A 25,072-nucleotide genomic window follows, 5' to 3' on the forward strand; every position below is an offset into this window, starting at 1 on the left:
CCTGAAGCCATTCAGTTTTCTTTCTCAAATCATACTTTGGCCTATGACCACCTTTCCTTTTTGAGTTTATTATTTTTTTTATTTATTTTTGACAGGCAGAGTGGACAGTGAGACAAAGGTCTTCCTTTTGCCGTTGGTTCACCCTCCAATGGCCACCGCGGCCAGTGCATTGGGCTGATCCGATGGCAGGAGCCAGGTGCTTCTGGTCTCCCATGGGGTGCAGGGCCCAAGGACCTGGGCCATCCTCCACTTCATTCCCGGGCCATAGCAGAGAGCTGGCCTGGAAGAGGGGCAACCGGGACAGAATCCGGCGCCCCGACCGGGGCTAGAACCCGGTGTGCGGATGCTGCAGGCGGAGGATTAGCCTACTGAGCCGCGGCGCCGGCCGAGTTTATTTCTGAATGTAAGGTGGTATCCACCCTCGACCAGGGTAACTAACTATCCCGGTAACACCGTGGATCCACTATGGGTAGTAAAATGTGCTGCTTGTTTTCTGGTCCTTAAAATACAGTAGCAATGTTGATGACCACATTGAGCCAACGTTACCAGTTTAATTACTTTCCATGTTCTATAAGATATATAGCACATGCCTGCCCACAGACAGTATATGTACACTGATGTAAATAGTGACTCTAGCAATTTCAGTATTTCTCCCTTTCATTCTTACTCACTTTTGGGTGCTTCTCACTGGCCAGTGTGCTTTAGCTATTTAAGTTTTATCCTGCTATCCAAACAGGATCCTTTCTAAAGCACAAAATACTCGTTGTTTTACAGAAACAGGTACAGAAAGGAGTCTAAGATGAAATGGGGGTGGACATTTGGTGCAGTTTACATCACTTGTTGGGATACCTGTATCCCATTCTAGAATGCCTGGGTTGAGTCTTGGTCACAGATTCTCTGCTTCTAATCCAGCTTCCTGCTAATGCACATCCTGGGAGCCAGCAATTGAGGGCTCAAGTACTTTGGGTCCTGACACCCATATTAGAAATTAAATGGAGATCGGAACTCCAGGCTTCAGAAGCTGGCCTGAGCGCTAGCTTACATTCATGTGATGAGTGAAGCAGTAGACCGAAGATCTCTGTCTATTGAAAAAAAAAAAAAAAAGAAAAGAAATGAAATTCTTAAAAAAGTGCATCCACAGCCCTTGAATGTGGTCTAATTTTTTCTTTTTTTAAAGATTTATTTATTTGAAAGAGTTACAGAGAGAGAAGGAGAGGCGGCGGGGGGGGGGGGGGGTCTTCCAGCCACTGGTTCACTCCTCAATTGGCCGCAATGGCTGGAGCTGCGCCGATCCAAACCCAGGAGCCAGGAGCTTCTTCCAGGTCTCCCATGCCGGTTGCAGGGGCCCAAAGGCTTGGGCCATCCTTCACTGCTTTCCCAGGCTATAGCAGAGAGCTGGATCAGAAGTGGAGCAGCTGGAACTCAAACCAGCGCCCATATGGGATGCCGGCACTGCAGGCAGCAGCTTTAGCCACTATGCCACAGTGCCAGCCCCGAATGTGGTCTAATCTTGACTCAATTGTGAGAGAAATGAAAGGTTGCAGTACACCCCTGGGTGTATGACTGCATTGAATCGGGCTGGGCTTCATTATTTGTAACTACAGGGTCTTGAATTGAAAAAAAAAAAAATACACACTGGGCAGGACTAGTTTATTATCTGCCAAAGGCTCTTTGTTATCAAATATTTTTTCTTTTAAATATTTTTTTTTATTTGAAAGTCAGAGTTACACAAAGAGAGGAGAGGCAGAGAGAGAGAGAGAGAGAGGTCTTGCATCCGCTGCTTCACTACCTAATTGGCCACAATGGTCAGAGCTGCACCAATCTGAAGCCAAGAGCCTGGAGCTTCCAGGTCTTCCATGCGGGTACAGAGGCCCAAGGACTTGGGCCATCTTCTACTGCTTTCCCTAGCCATAGTAGAGAGCTGGATCAGAAACGGAGCAGCTAAAACTTGAACCGGTGTTCATATGGGATGCCGGCACTGCAGGCAGTTGGCCCCACTTTTTTTGTTTAAGATTTTTTAGGGGTTGGTGCTGTGGTGTAGTGGCATAGCACACTGGCACCAGCCAGTTCAAGTCTGGCTGCTCCTCTTCTAATCCAGTTCTCTGCAATGACCTGGGAAAGCAGTGGAGGATGGCCCAGGTGGGCCTGTGCACCCACATGGCAGACAGAAGCTCCAGGCTTTGGATAGCTCAGCTCTGGCCACTGTAGCCATTTGTGGAATGAACCAGCAGATAGAAGACCTTTTTTTCTCTCTCTCTCCTTCTCTCTAATTCTACCTTAAATAACTAAACTTTGAAAAAAAAATTTCAAATTTTTAATTTATTTAAAAGGTAGAGTTACAGAGAGAGATCTTTCATCAGCTGGTCTACTCCCCAAATGGCTGCAACAGCCAGGGCTGGGCCAGGCAGAAGCCAGGAGCCTGGAACTTCTTCAGCATCTCCCATGTTTATGTAGGGCCCAAGCACTTTAGCCATCTTCTGCTGCTTTCCCTGGTGCATTAGCAGCGAGCTGGATTGGAAGTAGAGCAGCTAGGTCTTGGACCAGTGCCCACATGGAATGCTGACATCACAGGCAGAGAGGAAGACCTGTCTCTCCTTCTCTAACTCTGCCTTTGAAATAAATATTTAAATACAAGAGAGCGCCTCGATTCAAGTCCTGGCTCCTCTGCTTCCAGCCACCTTTCCTGCTAATGTCCATCTTGGGAGGCAGCAGATGGTGACGTAAGTATGTGAGTTCTTGCCACCCACTCAAGACACCCTGATGGAATTCTGAGCTTCTGGCTTGCTGGCCCACCCCTGGCTTTTGCAGGCATTTGGGAATGAAACAGTAATGGAAGAGTGTGCTCTCTGCCTTTCAAAGAATGAAAATACATTTAAAAATTTTTTGTTTAAATAAACCTGGGGATGGGTAGGAAGATCTGGATTTTATCTCATTTTCTCAATGCTTAGGAGCTTGAATCTTAATGCAGATTTGGGTCCCAACCCTTACAGTAAGTACTTTTCCTTGTATGTAAAATAGCACACTGTCTGGGACCCAGCTTTCCTGGGCCATATGGAATCTGGAGGCTGCAGAAAAGCTCTGTGCTCCTGAATTTCACAGATAATGAACGTAAGCCTTTGGCACGTGGTGCCTTGTCCTGCACTGATCCATACCTACATGCAGGCAGTGCCAGCATCTAGGAAACGAACAGGAGCACCTGGACAACGTGAACAACCTCAGCCCATCTTTCCCCAAAAGTTTTAAGAATGGCAGTGGGGGTAGGGGTGGGTTTTGCCTAGTGGTTAAGACACCAGTTAGCATACCCACGTCCAACATCCGAGTGCGTGGGATCAATTCCTGCCTTTGGCTTCTTGCCTTTCCAGATCCTGGGAGGCAGCAGTAATGGCTCAAGCAGTGGGGTTCCTGTTAGCCATGCAGGAGACCTGGATTGAGCTCCTTGGGGGTGGTGAAAGTAAATGGGAGTTCTCTTAAAAATTTAAAACAAAACAGCCCTGCTGCATATTAAACCACCACCTGTGCCTCCCGTATCAGCAGTGGTGTAAGTCCAGGCTGCTCTACTTCTGACCCAGCTCCCTGCTGATGTGCCTGGGAGGGCAGTGGAAAAAATGTCAGAGTGCTTAGGCCCCTGCACCCATGTGTGAGGCTGCCTTTGGCATGGCCCAACCCCAGCTGTTGGGGCCATTTTGGGAGTGAATCAGTTTCTGTGTAACTCTGCCTTTCAAATAAATAAATACTAAAAATAAAAACAACCCCACAGCTAGGAGATCCAAGTACCCACCTTTTTTGTGAAGGGAAAAGAGCACTGGGATGAACTTAATTCCTACCTGAAGCAAGCAGGCGAAAACTGATCAAGGCACATGTAAGAGAGTTTAACGGGCAGGACAGAGTAGAGACAAAAAGAGGAAAAGTTAATAGGGTGTTGTCAGTCTACCCTAATGGCTTTGAATCCCAGCTAGTAGGTTCAAGAACTGCTGAATGAATCATGTCATCATCTTGCCCAAAATCCTCTAATAAGTTCCCAAGAAGTTAAGAATAAAATCTTTCCTTCCCCAGAGTTCAAGGTCCTAAGGGATCTGACCCCTACCCCACTTTCCCCACAAGCCCCGAGCCTTTTCTGTCACCAGAAGGTCTTAGCACTTCCCTGCCTTGGAGCCTTCACACACAAGTTCCTGCTCAGGCCGGATGCCACGGCCCCAGAGGTCCTCTGGGGACCTGGTCAAAGGCTCCTCTAGACACAGTCACACATCTCAATTTAAGTGGGACTTAACTACAAAACTAATTTTTATTGCCCCTTCCCCACTTGACAGCCACTAGGATACAGGGTCTGCTGTTCCATTGTATCAATAGAGCCCTCAAGTCTGCCACATGGAAAGTAGGTGCTTAATACAGATGCTGAGTTAATAAATGCAGATGTGCAAAGCACTACTTTGTAAGCCAAAACAACTGGTAGCCTTGGCTTAAGAAAAACTTCTAAGAGTGAGAGGTTACCATTTTTTTTAAAGATTTATTTGAAGGCAGAGTTACACAAAAAGACAGATCTTCAGTCTGCTGGTTCACTCCCCAGATGGCAAGGCCAGGAGAAAGTCAAGAACCAGGAAATCCACCCAGGTCTCCCACATGAGTGGCAGGGGCCCGAGCACTTGGCCCATCCTCTGTTGCCTTTCCAGGTCATCAGCAGGAAGCTGGATCAGAAGTGGAGCATATAGGATTCCAGTATTGGAGGCGGTGGCCTAACCTGCTGTGCCACAATACTTGCCCAGCATAAAAATTTTAAATTCTCTGGCTGGTGCCGTGGCTCACTAGGCTAATCCCCTGCCTGCGGTGCTGGCACTCCGGGTTCTTGTCCCGGTCGGGGCACCAGATTCTGTCCCGGTTGCTTCTCTTCCAGTCCAGCTCTCTGCTGTGGCCCGGGAAGGCAGTGGAGGACCAGGAGTCCTTGGGCCCAAGTCCTTGGGCCCTGCACCCACATGGGGGACCAGGAGAGGCACCTGGCTCCTGGCTTTGATCAGCAGAGCGCGCCAGCTGTGGCGGCCATTTGGGGAGTGAACCAATGGAAGGAAGACCTTTCTGTCTCACTGTCTAACTCTGCCTGTCAAAAATTTAAATTCTCAAATATTAAGATTCTGTTGGAGTTACAGCACTTAATAACAAAACTGAGATTAACTACACCACTTAGAAGGTTGTGACTTTCTACGAATCCCAACAGAAATGAACAAGATAGAAATGCCAACTTAAAATGCTTCTATAACCCATCTTAGGGTAAATTTGCTATGCTTCACTTAACTCTGAAGAATATAAACTTCCCATATTAATAAATAACATGAAATAAGCAGGAAGTTTCAATAACAAGTCTGTATGATACACTGAAACCCCCTATTATATTAAAACTTAAAATGAAAGACAAATCCAGATTGAACATAGTGATTGCAAAATATAATGCAATTTTGAACAATTAAAATTATGAAAATATACAAAATTGATGGGCAACACAACTAAGCATTTGTACATTTTCCATTATGTGGAAAACACTAAAAATTTCTCTACTTTTTATCCACATCAAATAAATGATTTACCCAAATGTTTGCTTTGGAGAATCTTAGGATCTCAGTAGTATAAAAAGCAGTAATTTTGCAGTTTGTAAACAGTAGTTTGAGCTTTTTTCTCCTTTGCTTTTTTTTTAAATATCAATTTATCACACAAAAACAAACAAAACAAAAAACCATACAAACCAAAAACAGCAGCAGCAGCAGCAGCAATGGTTTAGGAATTCTCTTCAAATAGCAATGACATACGATTGCTGGGAATGGGTGCTTTTTACTCTTTTAAGAATATATATATATATTATACACACACACCTATATATATATGTATATATATATACACATACATATATATATATAAAAGTTGTACACAATGTATGGTGCCTGACAGCTTCCAAAAATCAATAAAAGGTATTGGCCATTTCTGCATAATTTCATTCTTTTTACAGTTATCTCAAAATGTGAGAGTTGGATCTAATTTAAATGTTTGCTACGTTAGGTAGGAAAATTAGCAAGTAACAAAGAAAGCATAACCTCAACATAACATTATTTGTCATTAATCCAGTAGAGGTCCCAGATACCCTAGGAAGGAGACTGGTTAGGTGGCCCACTAGAGTCACGCACTGACCCTGAGGACCGGGGCCAGCCAGCTGTGCATTCATATGCCAGACTGATCACGGTCAGTAGACAGACTTGTTTCAAAGAGCCTATCTGTTTCTATGTACAGTACTTTTGTAGATATTCAAAGCATCATTTTAAGAGCACATGCCGTACACACATACTAACCCCCCTCATACACACACATACAAAGTTCCAACTAAAACAGGCCACAGTTTTATGAAATAATAATAATATTTTGTCATTAAATAAGATTCAGAATCAAATTTTCAATTCATCTTGTCAAGACAGTTCTTTGGAATACAGTATGTTACAGCTGTGCTACCAATTTATACCAAAAGTAATTTCTCAAATTACTTGATGGACTAGGATTTCCACTAAGTCGTAGCTCAAACAAGTAATAGAGTAATTTTTAAAAATTTCCTTGGACATTTCAACAGTTATTAATCACCATATCAAATTGTGATTCTAAGTCAAAATGAGGGGTCACAATGCAATGGCTTTGCATACACAGATATTCTCAGCTCTCTTTGGGTTGCTTTGAAAAGAAAAGGTATCACATTTCATTGGAGCAGTGCACTGGACAGGACCTGTAAGGTCAAGATCAATCCTTTGTCGGATGCTTGAATTTCCTCATCAAATTCATTTCTTCGCTCTTACACAATTACTAACTTTAACTGTATTTAGATAACAAAGCCCAGAAACAGAAACAGGAACTCAAACACCAAAAAAAGTTACCAAAGAAATAGTATAAATTGTAAAAAATTTTAAAGAGCAATTTTTATGTCTTATATCAGACCACCGCAATTTGAAGGTATGGTCCTGGGACCTGCAGGTGAACAAAGTAAACACATCCTGGTATAATTCTCAAGTCTGAAGGAAGTAGACTGAACAAGAAGTCCACTGGATAACATTTCTTTTGCCAGCCTAAAACTTAAAACCCAAACTGAATCTCTAACATTCATTCCTTTCTTCCCAAATCCCCCACTTAAAACCACTAAAGGAATCTTAATTTTCAAGCATATATAGACATATACATACATGTGTGTGTATGTATGTATGTATGTATGAGTCACAAAACCAATGAAGTAGTATCAAACCTGCTTGCATACATTACGTACCCCTCTCTTCTCTAAAACAGTGATTCCCATCTTTCCCAAACAGATGAAAGATAGCAAGCTGGTCCTCAGCAGACTAAGCGGTCTGCACCACATCCCTGCTGAAACACCTGTACGTGAAGAGAGCCTTCCTTGCCTCCTAGCTGAGACCCAACCCTCACAGTGGCTAGTATGGGAGTGCCCTGGCTAGAAGAGCCATTAAGCCAACCAGAAGCTGAGTGGTGCCCTCCAGTGGCAGCTGGCTACCCCAAACCTTCGAGGAGGCCTTCTGCATACCTCCCTCGGGTTCTGCACAGGAAGCTCCTACGTGAACCTGCTGCTGGGGAAACAGGGCGTCCTCTCGGTCATGTCACCCTCTACCCTTGTTTTCTGCTTCCTGAGGCTCAGGGACCAGACCAAAACTCCCACTGCTCTAACAGGAGGGCCGATCAGCTACTCTGAGGTCAATGCTTTATGTTTAATTTCTATTGCTTCTTTTATAGACCCCACCCCCCGCCGCCAAGGTGTTTCTGGTGATAGAAGGGGGGGGGGGGGGGGGAGTTCTCTTGTTGCTGCCATATGCATATGAACATGTATAAAAAGTGGTAAGACCCAGATGAGGGTCCTGCTTCTGGTTTATATACAATAATTTAGTCAGTTGTATACATTTAATACCTAAAAAAATTAATTACTGATCGAAGTCCTTCATGCACTTTATGAGGAAGTTCTGGATTAAAATGACGGTCGACCAGATGTTGCTTCTGCCTGGGACGATGTGTCACTGTCTGCTGTGAGGCGTCAGTGCCGTGGTTTGAGTTTCCTTAGATCCTTAGTTTCTTGGTGGTCTCAAGTCTTTTTTTCAGCAGCTCCCCCACCTCCAGGAGTGAGTGCAAGTAGCTGCTCTGTACCTTTCCTTGCACAGTCTTTGAAAATTTTCTCTCTTCCTATGAAAGAAAAGAGACAACAGGAAGTGGACCTGCTCAAACCATTCACCAGGATTACAGTTCCTGAGATAAAACTTAAAATGCTCATTACCTTTGGATTCACTGCAAGCTCATCAGCAGAGTGACTTATTTTCAATTTCATAAAATACAAAGTATAAAGAAGGCCAAAGCTCCTCACAGATGCATATTCTTCCGTGTGAATTCTCACTGAGACCCTTTTGCTTTGGCATACAATATTAAGTTACATGAAGTAGAAAACTGGTATTTTTTTTTTTAAAGACCAATTAATGTATTTAAAAGGCAGAGTTACAGAGAAAGAGAGCTATCTTCCATTCATTGGTTCACTCCCCAAACAGTTTGCAACAGCCAGGGCTGAGCGAGGCCAAAGGGACTCCATCCAGGTCTCCCATGTGGGTGCAGGGGCCCAAGGACTTGGGCCATCTTCCACTACTTTCCTAGGCACATTAGCAGGGAGCTGGATAGGAAATGGTGCAGCTGGATTTGAGCAGCACCCACATGGGATGCCCACGTCTCAGGCAGCAGCTTTACCCACTACGCCAATATTTCTTAGTAGTTTTTTCCCCCCAAAGCTGTATTCATTTGAAAGGCAGAGTGACAGAGAGTTAGACAGACATCTTTATCTGCCGGTCCACTCCCTAAATTGCTGCAACAGCTGGGGCTGGGCCAGGCAAGAGCCAGGACCTCCATCCTGAACTCCCACATGGGTGACAGGAGCCCAGATACGTGAGCCTTCTTTTGCTGCCTTCCCAGATGTGTTAGCAGGAAGCTGGATTGGAAGTGGAGCAGCCAGACTCAAACCCACACTCTGATAAGGGATGGGGTGGGGTTAATTCACTATGCCACAATGCTGGCCCCCTGATTACTAGCTTTTAATCAGGAAGAAAGTAGAAAATTATTACTAAGTAGTTTGGGCATCAAATCCCTGCAATTTTGTTATAAGCTATACAAAGTTGAACATTTAAATTTCTGATTATTTGTTTTCATCATAAAACAAAAGGCAGAAAACTTGTTATTAATTTGGCCATCATTACAACCACTTTTTAAAGGCAGCAACTTTACCAATTCCATCTTTTCCAGTTACAAGTACAACAATGACAACTATCCCTCGAAACTGACCAAGCCCATGGATTCAGGGACCAAACAATGAGATGATCAGTGTTCCTAAACCTCCTCAAATGCAGGAGTTAAACAGTTGCTGACACATATTTGCTGTGGTAACAACCACAAAAAATAAAGGGGATGGAATGTTCACACATAGAAAGGAGCTGGCTTGGGCCAGGCGCCGCGGCTCAATAGGCTAATCCTCCGCCTTGCGGCGCCGGCACACCAGGTTCTAGTCCCGGTCGGGGCGCCGGATTCTGTCCCGGTTGCCCCTCTTCCAGGCCAGCTCTCTGCTGTGGCCCGGGAGTGCAGTGGAGGATGGCCCAAGTGCTTGGGCCCTGCACCCCATGGGAGACCAGGAGAAACACCTGGCTTCTGGCTTCGGATCAGCGCTATGCAGCGCTGGCTGCAGTGTGCCGGCCGCGGCAGCCATTGGAGGGTGAACCAATGGCAAAAAGGAAGACCTTTCTCTCTGTCTCTCTCTCCCACTGTCCACTCTGCCTGTCAAAAATTCAAAAAAAAAAAAGGAGCTGGCTGATGACTGGTTTGGTTTATATGAAACTGGCTCTACTGGAAAGCCTTGAACTACCAGAGGAGGCCAAATGAACTTTCTGACCCAGTAACACCACTTCACACCCCATGTATCCAAGAGAAACAAACACACACAGAAAGTATGCACAAATAGTTTCTTTCAGTACTGTATATAATAGCAAATACAAAGAAACAAACTGGAATGGCCAATGGCTATGGTGCCTCCATATTTGGAATGCTATAAAGCTGTGTTTATATATGCATTAGCTCAAACAGATCTCCTGAATGTAATGTGGAGTGAAAAAAAGCCATGCAGCATGGGGTATATCATTTATTTAATAAGTACAAAATAATAACAGTAATACTATATATTTTCTCTATGATTATAAATATACAAAAAAGGTCTGGACACACAACCAATTCCAGGAAGAAAGGAAATCAAGGAGCTGGCGTTGTGGCATCGTGGGCTAACGTCTCTGCCTACATACACTGCTGGTGTCCCATATGGACACTGATTTGGGTCCTGGCTGCACCTCTTCCGCTCTAGCTCTCTACTATGGCCTGGGATAGTAGGCCCACCCCCACCAAAGGAGCACCCACCAGTTAAGTAGATCCTGTATTTGGTAGGTAGTGCCTAGTATACTGTTTATATCATGACTAACAAAGATAGGCAACAGAAGATCAATTATTGTTTGTTTAATCTTCACAATAACCCCATTATTGTCATCTCTATTTACAGATAAAGAAATGGAGAATCAGAGCTTAAGTAACTTTCCCAAGGTCAAAAGACAGGTCAAATTAGGACTTGAAAAATCTAGAGAGCACTTCAAAGTTAAGGATAGTTCATAGAGTACTAAAAAGGGGGACTTCTTAGTCCTCAGTTCAGGAAGCAAATGGATCTTTCAACAGGAACATTTGGTCAGTAGTACAATACCAGGGCTATTGCACCTGTCCCCGCCTACCTAATGTTCCTTCCCACACACATCCCTGGAGCCACTGCTGTCCCCCGGATTCACTGTCCTGCCTCTGTGATTTGCTCTGTGCCTCTCACTGCTTGGGATTCTTTTATCCCATTTCTGTTTGCCTAATAAAAATTTAGTAATCCTCAAACATCCCCAATCCAATGCGACTTTTAGACTCACTCATTTCAGTGTGAACACACCTCCTTTCTTTAATTATTCTGTGGTAACGTTAAAGCTCTGAGCTCCTTTCCACACTATCAGAAGAACCTTCTTCAAAACTAAGATGTTGGGGCTGGCACTGTAGCGCAGTAGATTAATGCCCTGGCCTGAAGTGCCAGCATCCCATATGGGATGTTCTAGTCCTGGCTGCTCCTCTTCCGATCCAGCTCTCTACTATGGCCTGCGAAAGCACAAGATGGCCCAAGTCCTTGGGCCCCTGCACCCAAACGGGAGACCTGGAGGAAGCTCCTGGCTCCTGATGGGCACAGCTCCAGCCATTACGGCCAATTGAGGAGTGAACCACTGGAAGGTAGAGGAATGCCTCTCCTCTCTCTGTGTAACTCTGACTTTCAAATAAATAAATACTTCTTTAAAAAAAAAAAAAAAAAACTAAGATAATATAAAAGAGAAGCTTACAATCTTGTAAGCAAGATCCATCTATTCCCTTCCCAAGGAAGGTCTGCATGGAGGTGTGGGTTAGGATAATGGTTCTCCTCACGTTATAGGAAGAATCCCCTCATCAGCAGATCAAGGTTCAAAATACTGGAGGGAAGAATTTTTTTTTTTTAATCAAGAGTTTCATCTCTGGGGCAACGGGCTATAAACAGATGGCTCTGCCACTAAGTCTGGCCCCCCACCAAAATCCTAAACCTGCTCCAGACCAGCCACTTAACACTCACCAGAAAGAATCTAAATTTTAAAGGGAAAGCCTTTAACAAGGATTTCACATACAAATGGCAGAATTTTAAGATAAAGGGCTAAAGTAGTAACAAGAGACATAATGCCTGGGACTTTGGACTCACACTTGGCTCCATTCTTGGCTGTTTGCTCTAGTCTATTATTGCTGGCATCATTCTTTCTGTTGTCTGGGTTCTTCTTTTTCAGGTGTGATTGCTAGGACTACAAAGAAGCCAGCCAACCAGCAGCAGGTAAACTCTTAACTCAAGATCGTCCCTGGATCTCCAAAGTATGTCTGGTTTCCTCTGGTACTGCAAACAGCAATCCATCAATGCAGGCACTAATTTTCATGCTCCCTGGGTTGGGTGTTGTGGTGCAGTCGATTAAACTACACTTGGGACCCTGCAGTCTGTAGCAGAGTACCAGTTCCAGTCCCAACTGTTTAACTTCCAATCCAGCTTCTGGTTAATGCATGGGGTTCCTGCCACTCACTGGAGACTCAGATGCAGTTCATGACTCTTAGTTCTGCCTGGGGCAGCCCCTAGCTCTTGCACTCATTTGGAGAGTGAACCAGCAGAGGGAAGATCTCTCTCAGTCTCTCCTATTACTGTGCTTCATTTCAAATAAATGAATCTTAAAAAAAGAAATCCCAAAATGTACAGAAAGGAGGTGCTCTTTCTGTGTGTGTGTACCAACAACTGCACAACAAAACTACTGCTAGGTACCCTCTAGTCACAAGTCTTAGCAGGAGAGAATAATGAATTGAAAAGGAATTTTTCTTGTAATAAAGAACATTTGGGTACATAATGTATCATAATAACATTGCTAATCACCTATAATCTCTTACCAGTGAGAGAGACATGTCTTCTAAAATAAGTTCTTCAAGTTTAAGTGCAATTAGATGTGACTCAAGCCCTTTAATATGATCAACAACATTGGAAATTAAAGTCTGAAGCCCGGTAACATAGTCCTGGAAACTGGTAAAGACAGGTGGCTGGGAAAAAGATTTAAAAAGAAACAAAGGATTACCAAACATATTTCCCATGTTTATATCACATAAGCTATACTAATTTCATGCTACAGTGTTAGTTAATGCAAGTTAACAGGAGTAGATACAGTTTTGAATACTAAGACATGCTCAAACCAAGGTAAATTTAATTTCAACCAAATAACTGTTAACAATGATGACTTACACATTTTAAAAAAATGAGGTTTGGGATAGGCGTGTAGCAAAGGAGTTAGGTCAATGTGTAGGAAACCCACATCTCATATCAGAATACCTAGGTTCAAGCCTCAGCTTTGCTCTCCAGTCTAGCTTCTTTCTAAAATGCACTCAGGGACACAGTGGGTGATTACAAGAATTTGGTCCCCACCACCCATGTGTAAAACCTAGATTGACTTTTGGGCCTCTGCCCAGCTTGGCCAAGCCTTGTCTATCTGTTGGGGTTGTAGGCATTTAGAGAGTAAATTAGTGAATGAAAGATGCCTTTCAAAAAAAAGAAATTTTGGGGCTAGATCTGTGGTGCAGTGGGTTAAACCATATCAGAGCACTTAGTCCCAGCTACTCTGCCTCAATCCAGCTCCCTGCTAATGTCCTTGGGAAGGCAGTGGTAAATGGCCCAAATGCTTGGGCCCCTGCCACTTTTATGGGAGACCCAGATGGAGTTCCAAACTCCTGACTTCAGGTTGGATGCCCCAGACTCTGGGGCCATTTAGGGAGTAAATCAGCAAATGAAAGATCTGCCTCTCCCTCTCTGCTGAAAACTCTGCATTTCAAAAATATAAAATATTTTTTTCACACACATATACACAAAAAAAAGGAAATAAAGGCTGGCTTTTTCATTCAACAAGTATTTTTTGAAGCTTCAATATCAATAAAATTTGAGACTACAAAATTTAAAAAGAATATCAGTGTTTTTCTACAAATCAAGGATGCACAGCAGGCACCGCGGCTCAATAGGCTAATCCTCCACCTAGCGGTGCCAGCACACTGGGTTCTAGTCCCGGTCAGAGCGCCGGATTCTGTCCCAGTTGCCCCTCTTCCAGGCCAGCTCTCTGCTGTGGCCCGGGAGTGCAGTGGAGGATGGCCCAAGTGCTTGGGTCCTGCACCCCATGGGAGACCAGGAGAAGCACCTGGCTTGTGCCTTCGGATCAGCACAGTGCACCGGCCGCAGCATGCCAGCCGTGGCGGCCATTGGAGGGTGAACCAACCGCAAAAGGAAGACCTTTCTCTCTGTCTCTCTCTTTCACTATCCACTCTGTCCCAAAAAAAAAAAAAAAAAAAAAAAAAAAAAAAGGATGCAGGCAGACAACACTGTTGGGAGAAATGAAGAAATGTATATATTGTATATATGAGGCCAGCGCTGTGGTGTGACTGGTAGGCTGCTGCCTACAATGCGGCATCCCATATGGGTACTGGTTCAAGTGCTAGCTGTTCCACTTCCAATCCAGCTTCCTGCTAATGTGTCTGGAAAAGCAATGGAAGCTGTCCCAAGTACTTAGACCCCTGCACCCACGTGGGAGACCGGGAAGAAGCTCCTAGCTCCTGGCTTTGGATTGGCCGAGCTCTGGCTATAGCAGCCATTTGGGGAATGAAGTAGTGGATGGAAGATCTCTCTGTCTCTCCCTCTCTCTCTGTAACTCTGCCTTTCAAATAAATAGTAATGAGTCATAAAAAAATTAAAAATGTATATAGGTCGTTAATTATTTCAGATCTAAACTTTCCAAGGATATCATAAATTCATCTTTTAGAATTTATCTATATTTTAATAGTAGCACTACTAAAATATTCATCAACAGAAATCATGATATATAACAGAATGATATATATGCCATTAAAAGTAACAAGAAATGACTATATTTAATGACATTAAAATTAGGCCACAATACACTACACTAGGGGCCAATGCTATGGTGAAGTAGGTTAAATATCTGCCTGCGATGCTGGCCCATACAGGGGCTGGTTTGTGTCCTGGCTGTTCTACTTCCAATCCAGCTCCATGCTAATAGCCTGGGAAAAGCAGTGGAAGATAGGCCCAAGTGCTTGGGCCCCTGCTACCCACGTGGGAGACCAGGAGGAAACTCCTGGCTCCTGGTTCCTGGCTCCTGCCTAGCCTAGCCTGGCTGTTGTGGCCACTGGGTGTGAACCAGCGGACAGAAGGTATCTCCCTCTCTTTCTGTAAATCTTTCAAATAAATTAATAAATTAAAAAAAAAAAAACCTAAGTAAAAATGAAAACAAAAAAATAGGCAGGGAAGAATCTTATATACAGAATGATATTCATATGTTTACCAGTGAAATGGTATTTCAAAACCAAGATCCAGGCATTAGTGTGCTCACTGATATTTGGGTTTCATTGCTTCTGGTTCATATCAATGGAGAGACCTAGGTGGTGTATTCTCTCACACACACACATTAGGATGACCTTTACATTTCTATGGGCTACTTTGATCATCAGAAAAGGGAAAACCATTTTCTTTTTTAGGAGTCAGAAAAACAACAATGAGGGGCCAATGTTGTGTGGTGTAACAGATTAAGCCTCCACCTGCGAAGGCATTCCGGATGGGTGCTGGTTCTGGCTACTCTACTTCTGATTCAGCTCCCTGTTAACGGCCTGGGAAAAACAGCAGAAAATTAACCAAGTGCTTGGACCAGCTCGCCCCAGCCCCAGGCATTGTAGTCATTTGGGGAGTGAACCAGCAGATGGAAGATCTCTCTCTCTATGTCTCTCTTCTCTCTGTAACTCTGCCTTTCAAATAAAAAGATATAAAAGACAGACAGAAAGAAAGAAAAACAATGAACACTCAAACTCCAAAAATCAGAAAGCCATTTGACAAATTCTGGAACTGGACTTTCATTCAAAGTGAGAACAAACAGAGCAACTCTGATCTGTACTTCTCACAACTTGCAATTAAATTACCCAAACACAGCAGAAGAAAGAAAGCTTCTTCGCTTAGTTCCTCATTCAAATCTAAGCTCCCCTTGTTTACAAATGAATGGTGCACTCAGCACAGTATCTAAAGAATCTCTGAATTGTTACTGATTTGTTTAGGAAGTCAATTTTACTATTAGAACCAACATTTTCCAAGGACAATGGTTATTTTACTGCTACAAAAATCTCTCTAACAGCAGTATGATAATATCATATCATGGGATGTAATGAATCCTATCTAATTTTTCTTGTAAAAAGTCTAAAAATTATGTTACTGTTTTCCACATCAAAAAATTTAGTTGACTCACACACAGCCGTTTGGCCTGGTAGTTAATGCCCATTTCCCATCCCAGAATGCTTAGGGTGAAGTCCATGATCTAAGCTCCTGATTTCAGCTTCCTGCGCACTCTGGGGGATCACTGGGTCTCTTCTACCCACCACGGAGTCCTAGAACAAGTTCCTGGCTCACTGTTGTGATCTGGCCCAGCTCCAGTTGTTTCATGTGCAGGAGCCAGGTGCTTCTCCTGGTCTCCCATGGGGTGCAAGGCCCAAGCACTTGCGCCATCCTCCACTGCCTTCCCGGGCCACAGCAGAGAGCTGGCCTGGAAGAGGGGCAACTGGGACAGAATCCGGCGCCCCGACCGGGACTAGAAGGATTAGCCTATTGAGCCACAGCGCCGGCCTGGAACATATTCTAAGGACAAAAAAGAAATGCATAAATTTGAACTTTATTTAGTTGCTTTGTTATTGGAACTAGCAGTGGAACTTTCCCATTTATTGCAAATTAATAAACATATTAATGCTGTTGTGAGCCAGGGTTCTCACTATGGGAAAATGAAGTTACAAATAAGGAATGAGGGACAGAGAGCATGGAAAGAATACTGGAGCTGGACTGAAATGAAGACAGGAGCTGACACTGTAGCACAGCAGGTTGTGCCACCACCAGTAACAGCCGCATCCCATATGAGTGCTGGCTGAGTTCTAGCTGCTCCATTTCCAATCTAGCTCCCTGCTAATGTGCTGGGAAAGCACATGCAACCCACAAGGGAGACCCAGATGAAGCTCCTGGCTCCTGTCTTTAGCCTGGTCCAGCACTGGCTATTGCAGCCATATGGGGAGTTCACTCTCTCTGTGTCTCTCCCTCTCTCTGTAACTCTGCCTTTGAAATAAATAAATAAATCTTCCAAAAAAGAAAAAAGAAACAGCCTAAGGCATGAATAAATAAGAATTCAGCATTTATCCATGTTGGGGGGATTGGGGGGTTGGCAGGGGCAGAGACAGAGACAGATAAAAGGAGAGAGGGGAAGAGGGAGAAAATACACTGCCTATATCTCTCCACTGACATAAGCCAAAAGCAATGAAACCCAGATAGCAGGGAGCACATTAATGCCTCAATCTTGGTTTTGAAAAATCATTTCTTACAAAGGAACTACAGATCTTGAATAAAATGTTCAGTGGGAAAATACAAATTATTTGGAGCAGTTTTGCTGTTCCATAAATCAGTCTAAAGGTGATTCATTCATTATCTAAAAATAATGTGAACATCCAAAAGAAAATGATAATGGATTATCATAAAGTTAAAAATAAGTGAGTCCAGAGTGATATACAAATATATAGATAGTCATAGTATATATAAGAAGATACCTCAAAATATTCACAGAAAAATGGAATTAAAAGGTATGTTCATTATGGTGCAAAACAAGTTGAAATCCATGCATTTTTTTTCATAATACACATTTTCCATGAATTTTTCAAAGACTCCTCATACAAATGTAGAAATTCAAATATACATGTAAATGACGGTAGGACAGCTGTTTTACAGGATACCAGCTAATACAGATATACTTCAACAAGTCTGTGGATAACAGAAATAAAAAATAAAAATGTCCCGTTAATTCCATCTCCCACTGATAATCTAAACTTCTTTTGGTACACTTTTTAAATGAAGGGTCTTCAAAAAGTCCATGAAAAATGTGTATTATAAAAAAACTGTGCTATATTTCAGTGCTTTTAATGTGTACATATATCATTCTGTTGTATTAATATACCATTATTTCTATTGAAGAATATTCTGGTTAGTTCTAATTTCCTGAATTACAAGTAGTGCTGCTATTAAAATATGAACAAATTTCACAAAGATGCATCGTATTTAAATTCCACTTTCCACAAGCTTTTTGAAATAGCCCTGGGGGGAGGGGGCGCAGATTGATAGAATTAAAGAAACTATCATTTTAGACATATCAATGTTATAAATTATTCTGACAAATTCAATTAACAATGGATGCACCATTGGCAGGTGATAGGATACTCACGCAAGTGTCATCCCACAGTTATTAATTAGAGGGGAAAAGGCACCTTTACAATGATGTAATTCAGCAGCTATTTCTTTAATCATGTAATACAATCAGAAGTCACCAATAAATGGATGCAACGTAAGTGCCTCCTGGTTTTATTTACTAAAAAGGATAGCGTCTATGTTTTAACTTAAATCTAAGGAAAAAATTAGCCACATGGAGACTGTGGGACAGTTAGAGACTCTGCAATAGTAAGAACAAATGAAAGGATATGAAAAGATTCTGAATTCAAGAAATGTAAAAACAAAAAAAGAACATGACAGCTAAAAACCAAGGCAGGGGGCCGGCGCAGTGGTGTAGTGGGTTAACGCCCTGGCCTGCAGTGCTTGGCATCCCATATGGGCGCTGGTTCTAGTCCCAGCTGCTCCTCTTCCGATCCAGCTCTCTGATATGACCTGGGAAAGCTGTAGAGGATGGCCCAAGACCTTGGGCCCCTGAACCCGCATGGGAGACCTGGAAGAAGCTCCTGGCTCCTAGCTTCGCATCAGCGCAGCTCTGGCCATTGCAGCCATCTGGGGAGTGAACCAGCGGATGGAACACCTGTCTCCCTCTCTCTCTCTGCCTCTCCTCTCTCTGTGTAACTCTGACTTTCAAATAAATAAATCTAAAAAAAAAAAAAAAAGGAAAAAAAAAAACAAGTCAGACCCACGATAAGATTCTAGATTCTGAAAAAAAGTTACAAGAGATAAATTAGATATCAGTAGAGAAATCTGAATATACACTTTTATAAAATTAAAAGTTGGGGAATGAAAAATATCTAACAGAAAAAGCAGCATGGGCCAGGTTGTTACTTGCATTTTTCTGTTATTACCATGATAATGCTGGTTTCTTTTTTCTTCTTTTTCTTTTTCTGTAAACTTAATTTGTATGGTCGCAGGACACTCTCACAGTAACTGGACACCCAAAGGATGATAGAAATAGTCTAAAAGAGGAAAAATTACAACTTCACCAAAAGGGATTACATTAAATAAACTATTATAAAGTTAAAGGCAACTGATTAAACAAATTCTAACTGGCAGTTCTATGCAAGTTCTTTCATTTCCCCTGTGAATTCCCACTCTAGTTTCTGGTCACCACTTGGATCATCATGTCTTGCTCAGTGTACTATAGCTGCTCTAAATTCACCTTCCATTGCACTCCGGCTTGCTTTCACTCCCAATATAAAGGAAGATCTACTAGCATCATTTTTAGTTAATGAAAAGTACAAATTCACAGGCACAGAATCCAGAAGCCTCTCTGCTTACATCTCTCTAGCCAGGTAATATACCATCTCCCTATAAATCCCAACTTAAATATATGTGGAGAAATCTCCCTTCTGATCAGCACATATCCTGCACAACATTAAATTGCCTGTTGACATGGCTTCACCTATACGACAGTGTGCATGTATATGTGTAAATCACTGACTAAGCATTTCTTAAGCACTTCCAACGTGCCAGGCACCAAAATGGAATCCACTGACTTTAAGAAGCTTACAGACTAGTGGTAGAAGAAGGAAAGTAGACAAATACGTGACCAAAATAAAAGATAATGGAATATAATTGTTTGTGATTCTCCTCCTGTTTTCCCTACCTAAAAAGGAAGAGGGAGTTTTGATCTATTAACTCCTACACTAATTCATAATGCAAATATGTCAGAAATTAGTAAACAACAAATACAAGCAGCTGGGAAAAACTGACTTAAACTATGTAATAAACAATGAGTCAGAAAGGAGACTTGAGAGAGAACAGCCGGCTGTGGAGTAAAGCTCAGTCACCCTAGTGATGAGTAAAGCAAGTTTCAGAGAGCTGTACGAAAGCACTGTCAATGAAACGTTCCTAGTATTCTTGGAGAGACTTAGTTCAGAAAATTAGTTAAATTTCTTTTCCATTAAAATAAGCAAGAGTAGGGGAGTTAAAATGCAGATATAAGATATCTATCTTCTGTTCACTGATGAAAAATGTATCCTGCACACCATTAAGCAAAATCATTTCATTCAATAAGAGAACAAGAGCATACCTCAACAAAGAAGACTAGATTTTCTAGAAGTGTAGGATGTGTTTTCAAGCTACCACCTTTAACTTCTAAGAGGTCACCTTTACATTTACTAAAGACATCTGAAAACAGAAAAATAGAGTTTTAATCAGTTTTTATTTCAATGATATTTGAACACAAAATACAACCTAGTAGAAACCAGACACTATAAAAAGTTTAATCCAGAGAACCTTTTTTTTTCCCACTCATTTTCCACACTGAGCGAAATAGCAAAGACTTTGTACTTTAAGCACTTTAAAAAGTTATGCTGACTGCTGCTATACTGTCTTCAAAAAATAAAAGGTGGCCTTCTAAATTGTTTATTTTAGGGCCCATATAACAGGGCCATGGGCACAATAAAATTAAGACTCTAAGTGAATAATTTAGAAGAATTTGTGCCATCATCAACTGAAAGACCAAGAAGGCACATCACAGAAATGCATCATTGTAACACATAATGTTTTACAGTCACAATCTTGATCATCCTTTAATTTGCAAGCATTGAAACTACTTGAAAATTACAAAGCACTGTGGCATAGCAGGTAAAGCTGCTGCCTGCACCGCTGGTATCCCATATGGATGCAGGTTTGAGTTCTGGCTGCTCCACTTCCGATCCAGCTCTCTGTTATGGTCTGGGAAAGCAGTAGAATATGGCCCAAGTCCTTGGGCCCCTGCACCCCCAAGGGAAGACCTGGAAGAAGCTCCTGGCTCTAGATTGGCACAGTTCTGGCTGATTGGGGAGTGAACCAACGGATATAAGATACCTCTCTCTCTGCGTAACTCTGACATTCAAAAAAAAAAAAAAAAAAAAAAAAAGGCTGACAGGTAAAGCAGATAAAGTGGGCACTGACATCCCACGTAGGCACTGGTTCAAGTCCTGGCCATTCCACTTACAATCCAATTCCCTGTTAATGTGCCTGGGAAAGCAGCGGAAAATTGCTCAAATGCTTGGGCCCCTCACCCATCTGGGAGACCGAGAAGCAGCTGTTGGCTCGTGGCTTCAGTCTGGCCCAACCCCACTGGCCCTTGTGGCCATTTGGGAAATGAACTAGCAGATGGAAGATCTCTCTCTGTAACTCTGCCTTTTAATACAATAAATAAATCATTTTTAAAAAAAAAGAAGAAGAAAAAAGAGCTTTATAAAAAAAAAAGGAAAATTACAACTAGGGTAAGACAATTTAGGTTCCCAAGAAAGACATTTATAGATTTAAAATACATATATAATACATATACAAGATAGTTGGAAAGTTCACAAAAGGGGCTGGCGCTCTGGCACAGCAGGTTAAAGCCCTGGCGTACAGCACAGCCATCCCTCTGGGTGATGGTTTGAGTCCCAGTTGCTCCACTCCCAATCTGACTCCCTGCTGGAAAAGCTGCAGAAGATTGGCCAAAGTCCTTGGGCTCCTGCACCCACATGGGAGACCCGAAAAGAAGCTCCTGGCATCACATCTACCCAGCTTTAGCCACTGCGTCCATTTGGGAAGTGAACTAGTGGATGGAAGACCTCTCTCTCTCTCTCTCTCTAACTCTCTCTGAACTCAATCCTTCAAATAAAATTAATCTTAAAAAAAAAAAAAAAAAAAGCAACTTGTCTTTAAAAAAATTGACAAAAAATGTAGACAGATTAAAAGAGTTTATTTGGTGCAAAGCACTTTAAAATCTGTGCAGAACTTTCATAATATACATTTTCCATGAACTTTTGAAGAATCCTCATCTATAACCTTTTACCAAACAGTTGCAATCTTGGAATTGAATACCAACGCAATACTCAAATAAGTACCCAAATACTGCATCTCAAGATATTCATGTCAGCAATATTTTAAGTATGAAAAATAGCTCAACTATAATATGATACGTAGTCAACGGGTGATTACATAAATAAATTAGTACATTGATACAATGGTACAGAATTGTATGTAGACTTTAAAACAAACAGAAGTGTGTGTGTGTGTGTGTGTGTGTGTGTATGAATTGGAAAGGTATTCAAGATAGCAAGGAAATGTACACTTTTCTTAGACATGCATATGTTTGTCTAGGCGGCATCTAAGAGTACTGACTCCACAGTGTTCACAGAACTCCCCTCTGAGCTGGATGGAAATGGCTCAGGAAAGGGAAAAGGACCATGCCCATTTGTATACTAGTTTATCTACAACTTTCGTATTTTCCTTAAAAGATTTATTTATTTATTTCAAAGTCAGAGTTACAGAAAGAGAGAGAAAGATCTTCCATTTGCTGGCTCACTCCCCAGATAGCCAGAATGGCCAGCACTGGGCAAGACTGAAGCCCGGAGCCTGCAACTTCATTCAGGTCTCCCAAATGAACGGCAGACAGACGTTCAAATGCTTGGGCCACCCTCTGCTTCTCTGGGCCATTAGCAGGGAGCTGGATGGGAAGTGCAGCAGCCAAGACACAAACCAGTGCCAACAGGAGACAGTTAAGCATCTCAAGTGGTGGCTTAACTGCTTTGCCACAGCACTGGCCCCTAGCTACAATTTTTGTAATCAAAACAAAGAAAGAAGGAAAGAAAACTTCACTTTTAACAGTAAAGTCTTTAAAAATTCCAAAAGTTTAAATTATGATTTTCCAATCTTCTTGCAAATATCCATTAAAAAAATTGAGCTACTGCTTGACTGGATATAATACAGGAATCTACAGCAAGAACACTTACCTTTTAATTGTTCTAGTAAAGACTTAAGACCATTCTGTATACGCTCCTGGATCTCCACTGTATCCTCTAAAATAGAAAAACAAAAAATGAAAGAGCTGTTTTTATTTTTAGTAATGTAATGACATCATATGTTACTCAGGACCCATAGACACTCATGGGTTAGGACATTTCCCTTTCTCTGAAGACCGAGAGATATCCAAATTTCATTAGAGAAACAGACAAAAAGATTGCAAAAAGGAAAAGGAAAGGGAAGGGAAGGAGAAAGGCATTCTTTCTGACAAAACTTGAAATCTATATGCTTCCTATATTCTGAATGTTAGGATCAACAAACTTTATTATTTCTTTTAAAAGTTCTACAGCATTATTTGCAATTTTCACTGGGTTGAAAGTTTGGAAAACAGCCTCTGATCCATAAAATTTAGGACTTCACTTTAAAAACCAGTATTTCTAGAACAGCTTCCAGCAAATCCAAACTTTTAAAGCTATGTAGGTTATGAGATGTTTAGTTGCATTTACTAACTTTTCAGTGACAAAGACCTATCAAACACAAATGCCAAGTGGACACTTACCTATACCATTGGTATCCAGCTCATAAATATCATTAACAAGATAAAAAGAGCTTATCTGGCACTGAGAACAGCCAGAATTAAAGAAGCCACCCATTCTGGTAGGGACAGGACCCAGGAAAGGATACTGGAAAGAAAAGGGGAAAATTATATCCTTTAATCATACAAAATAAAGAAAACAAAACTTCATAACAACTAGATAAAAACATATTGCAGTGATTCAGTTAAAAGTCATTAATCAGCAAACAAATAGCTGACAGCTACTAAAATTCATCATTACACCAGAACCTCTTTTGCCCTTCCTCACTGCCAGTTTGGGTACTGACCAAGGTTGCTTTTTTCTACAGATGCCACAAACTTGGACAAAATGCTGTTCTTTACCACCTGCCTACTCCAATGTCTGTTTTTAACAAGACAGCCATAAACATAATTGCTGCAACTGTAACAGCAAATACTTATTCGTGATACCTGAATTTCCTTCTCTATAAATCGCTTTCCTGTCTCCAAGGCCACCTCCAGCTGCTGAAGTAGTAAGCGAAGAATATCAATCCGAGAGGAAACACCATTTTCTGCAGTCTTCTCTGAGTTCCTTGCATCCACAGGGTGGCTAAGACTCGGAAGTCCACTGATCAGCCTCAGTGTTAAGGAACGGATTTTTAACCACATGGTCTCCTCTTCCAAGGAAAGTTTCTTGTGTTCTTCAGAAACATCCCTTAAACAGAAACATCCCAAACCATTCATTTTATTTAATCTGTAGCCCTCAAATATTTCATAATTCCCTTTCACCAGTCGAGATGCCTTTGATGGTCCCAGCTGTCATTTACCAGCTGAATGATCTCAGACAAGTCGAAACCTGAATCCCCATTTCATTACTAATAAAATGGAACAAAAACCTACCTAACACGTCATTGCCTCATTACATGATTTTTTTCTAATGACAAAAGTAATACATTATACAAAAAATTCAAATGACAGAGAAATAAAAAACAGAAAGAAAAGTGTCCTGATAACCAAACACCTTCAGTATTAACAAGCGTGGTACAAATCCTTTCAGACTTTTGCAGTATGGATAAATACAAATGTAACTACCATTTAAATAACTTAGTAATTTTAAACAAAATGTTTCAGTACTTGTTTTAAAACCATTTTACAAATTGCAACTTTTTATGACAGTGTGTAGAAAAGAATTAACATGGGGCAAGCATTATGGCATAGCGGGTAAAAGCCACCACCTGCAAAAATAGCATCCCGTGGGAGCGCTGGTTTATAACATGGCTGCTCCACTGCCAATCCAGCTCCCTGCTAAAACGGCCTGGGAAAAGCAGGGGAAGATGGCCCAGGTGTTTGGGGCACAGCCACGATATGGGAGACCTGAATGAAGCTCCTGATTCCTGGCTTCAGACTGGCCCAGAACCAGGGATGGAAGAACTCTCTCTCTCTCTCTCCATCCCTGCCCTCTCTGTAACTCTTTCAAAATAAATGAAATATTAAAAAAAAAAAAAAAAAGTAAACATAGCAGGCTTGCAGCTATATTTTTTTAAAGATTTATTTATTTATTTATTTGAAAGTCAAGAGTTAGAGAAGAGGCAGAGAGAGAGAGAGAAGTCTTCCATCAGCTGGTTCACTCCCCAATAGGCTGCAAAAGCCAATGCTGCACTGATCTGAGGCCAGGAGCCAGGAGCTTCTTCCAGGTCTCCCAGGCAGGTGCAGGGGCCCAAGGACTTGAGCCATCTTCCACCGCCTTCCCAGGTCTTGAACCGGTGCTTATATGGGATGCCAGTACTGCAGGCAGCGGCTTTACCTGCTGCACCACAGTGCCAGCCCCTATT

The 25,072-nt window shown here is 42.1% G+C and overlaps 1 protein-coding gene and 1 long non-coding RNA gene across 6 annotated transcripts in view; one reads left to right on the forward strand and one right to left on the reverse strand.

The window, feature by feature from the left end:
* Nucleotides 1-5,411: 5,411 nt before the first annotated feature.
* NAA25 (N-alpha-acetyltransferase 25, NatB auxiliary subunit) overlaps nucleotides 5,412-25,072 on the reverse strand; it is an 87,457-nt gene continuing 67,796 nt past the window's right edge. For 3 of the 5 annotated variants that reach the window (XM_002719754.5, XM_051826817.2, XM_070066221.1), the window contains 7 exons: nucleotides 23,712-23,955; nucleotides 23,247-23,370; nucleotides 22,678-22,743; nucleotides 19,995-20,092; nucleotides 18,808-18,918; nucleotides 12,559-12,705; nucleotides 5,412-8,199 (listed from right to left, as the gene is read on the reverse strand). In XM_002719754.5, coding sequence (XP_002719800.1) covers nucleotides 8,077-8,199; nucleotides 12,559-12,705; nucleotides 18,808-18,918; nucleotides 19,995-20,092; nucleotides 22,678-22,743; nucleotides 23,247-23,370; nucleotides 23,712-23,955 — 913 coding nt within the window. In that variant the 3' untranslated portion in view covers nucleotides 5,412-8,076. Of the gene's footprint in view, nucleotides 8,200-12,558; nucleotides 12,706-17,385; nucleotides 17,498-18,807; nucleotides 18,919-19,994; nucleotides 20,093-22,677; nucleotides 22,744-23,246; nucleotides 23,371-23,711; nucleotides 23,956-25,072 lie in introns of those variants that run through there. The other 2 variants (XM_051826818.2, XM_070066220.1) reach the window with 2 other exon arrangements.
* On the forward strand, nucleotides 11,885-24,139 carry LOC138847441 (uncharacterized). Its single transcript, XR_011385273.1, has 2 exons — nucleotides 11,885-11,962; nucleotides 23,591-24,139. It is a non-coding gene; the product is annotated as an uncharacterized lncRNA (long non-coding RNA).

This window comes from Oryctolagus cuniculus, chromosome 21, assembly GCF_964237555.1.
Source record: "Oryctolagus cuniculus chromosome 21, mOryCun1.1, whole genome shotgun sequence".
Taxonomy (NCBI): domain Eukaryota; kingdom Metazoa; phylum Chordata; class Mammalia; order Lagomorpha; family Leporidae; genus Oryctolagus; species Oryctolagus cuniculus.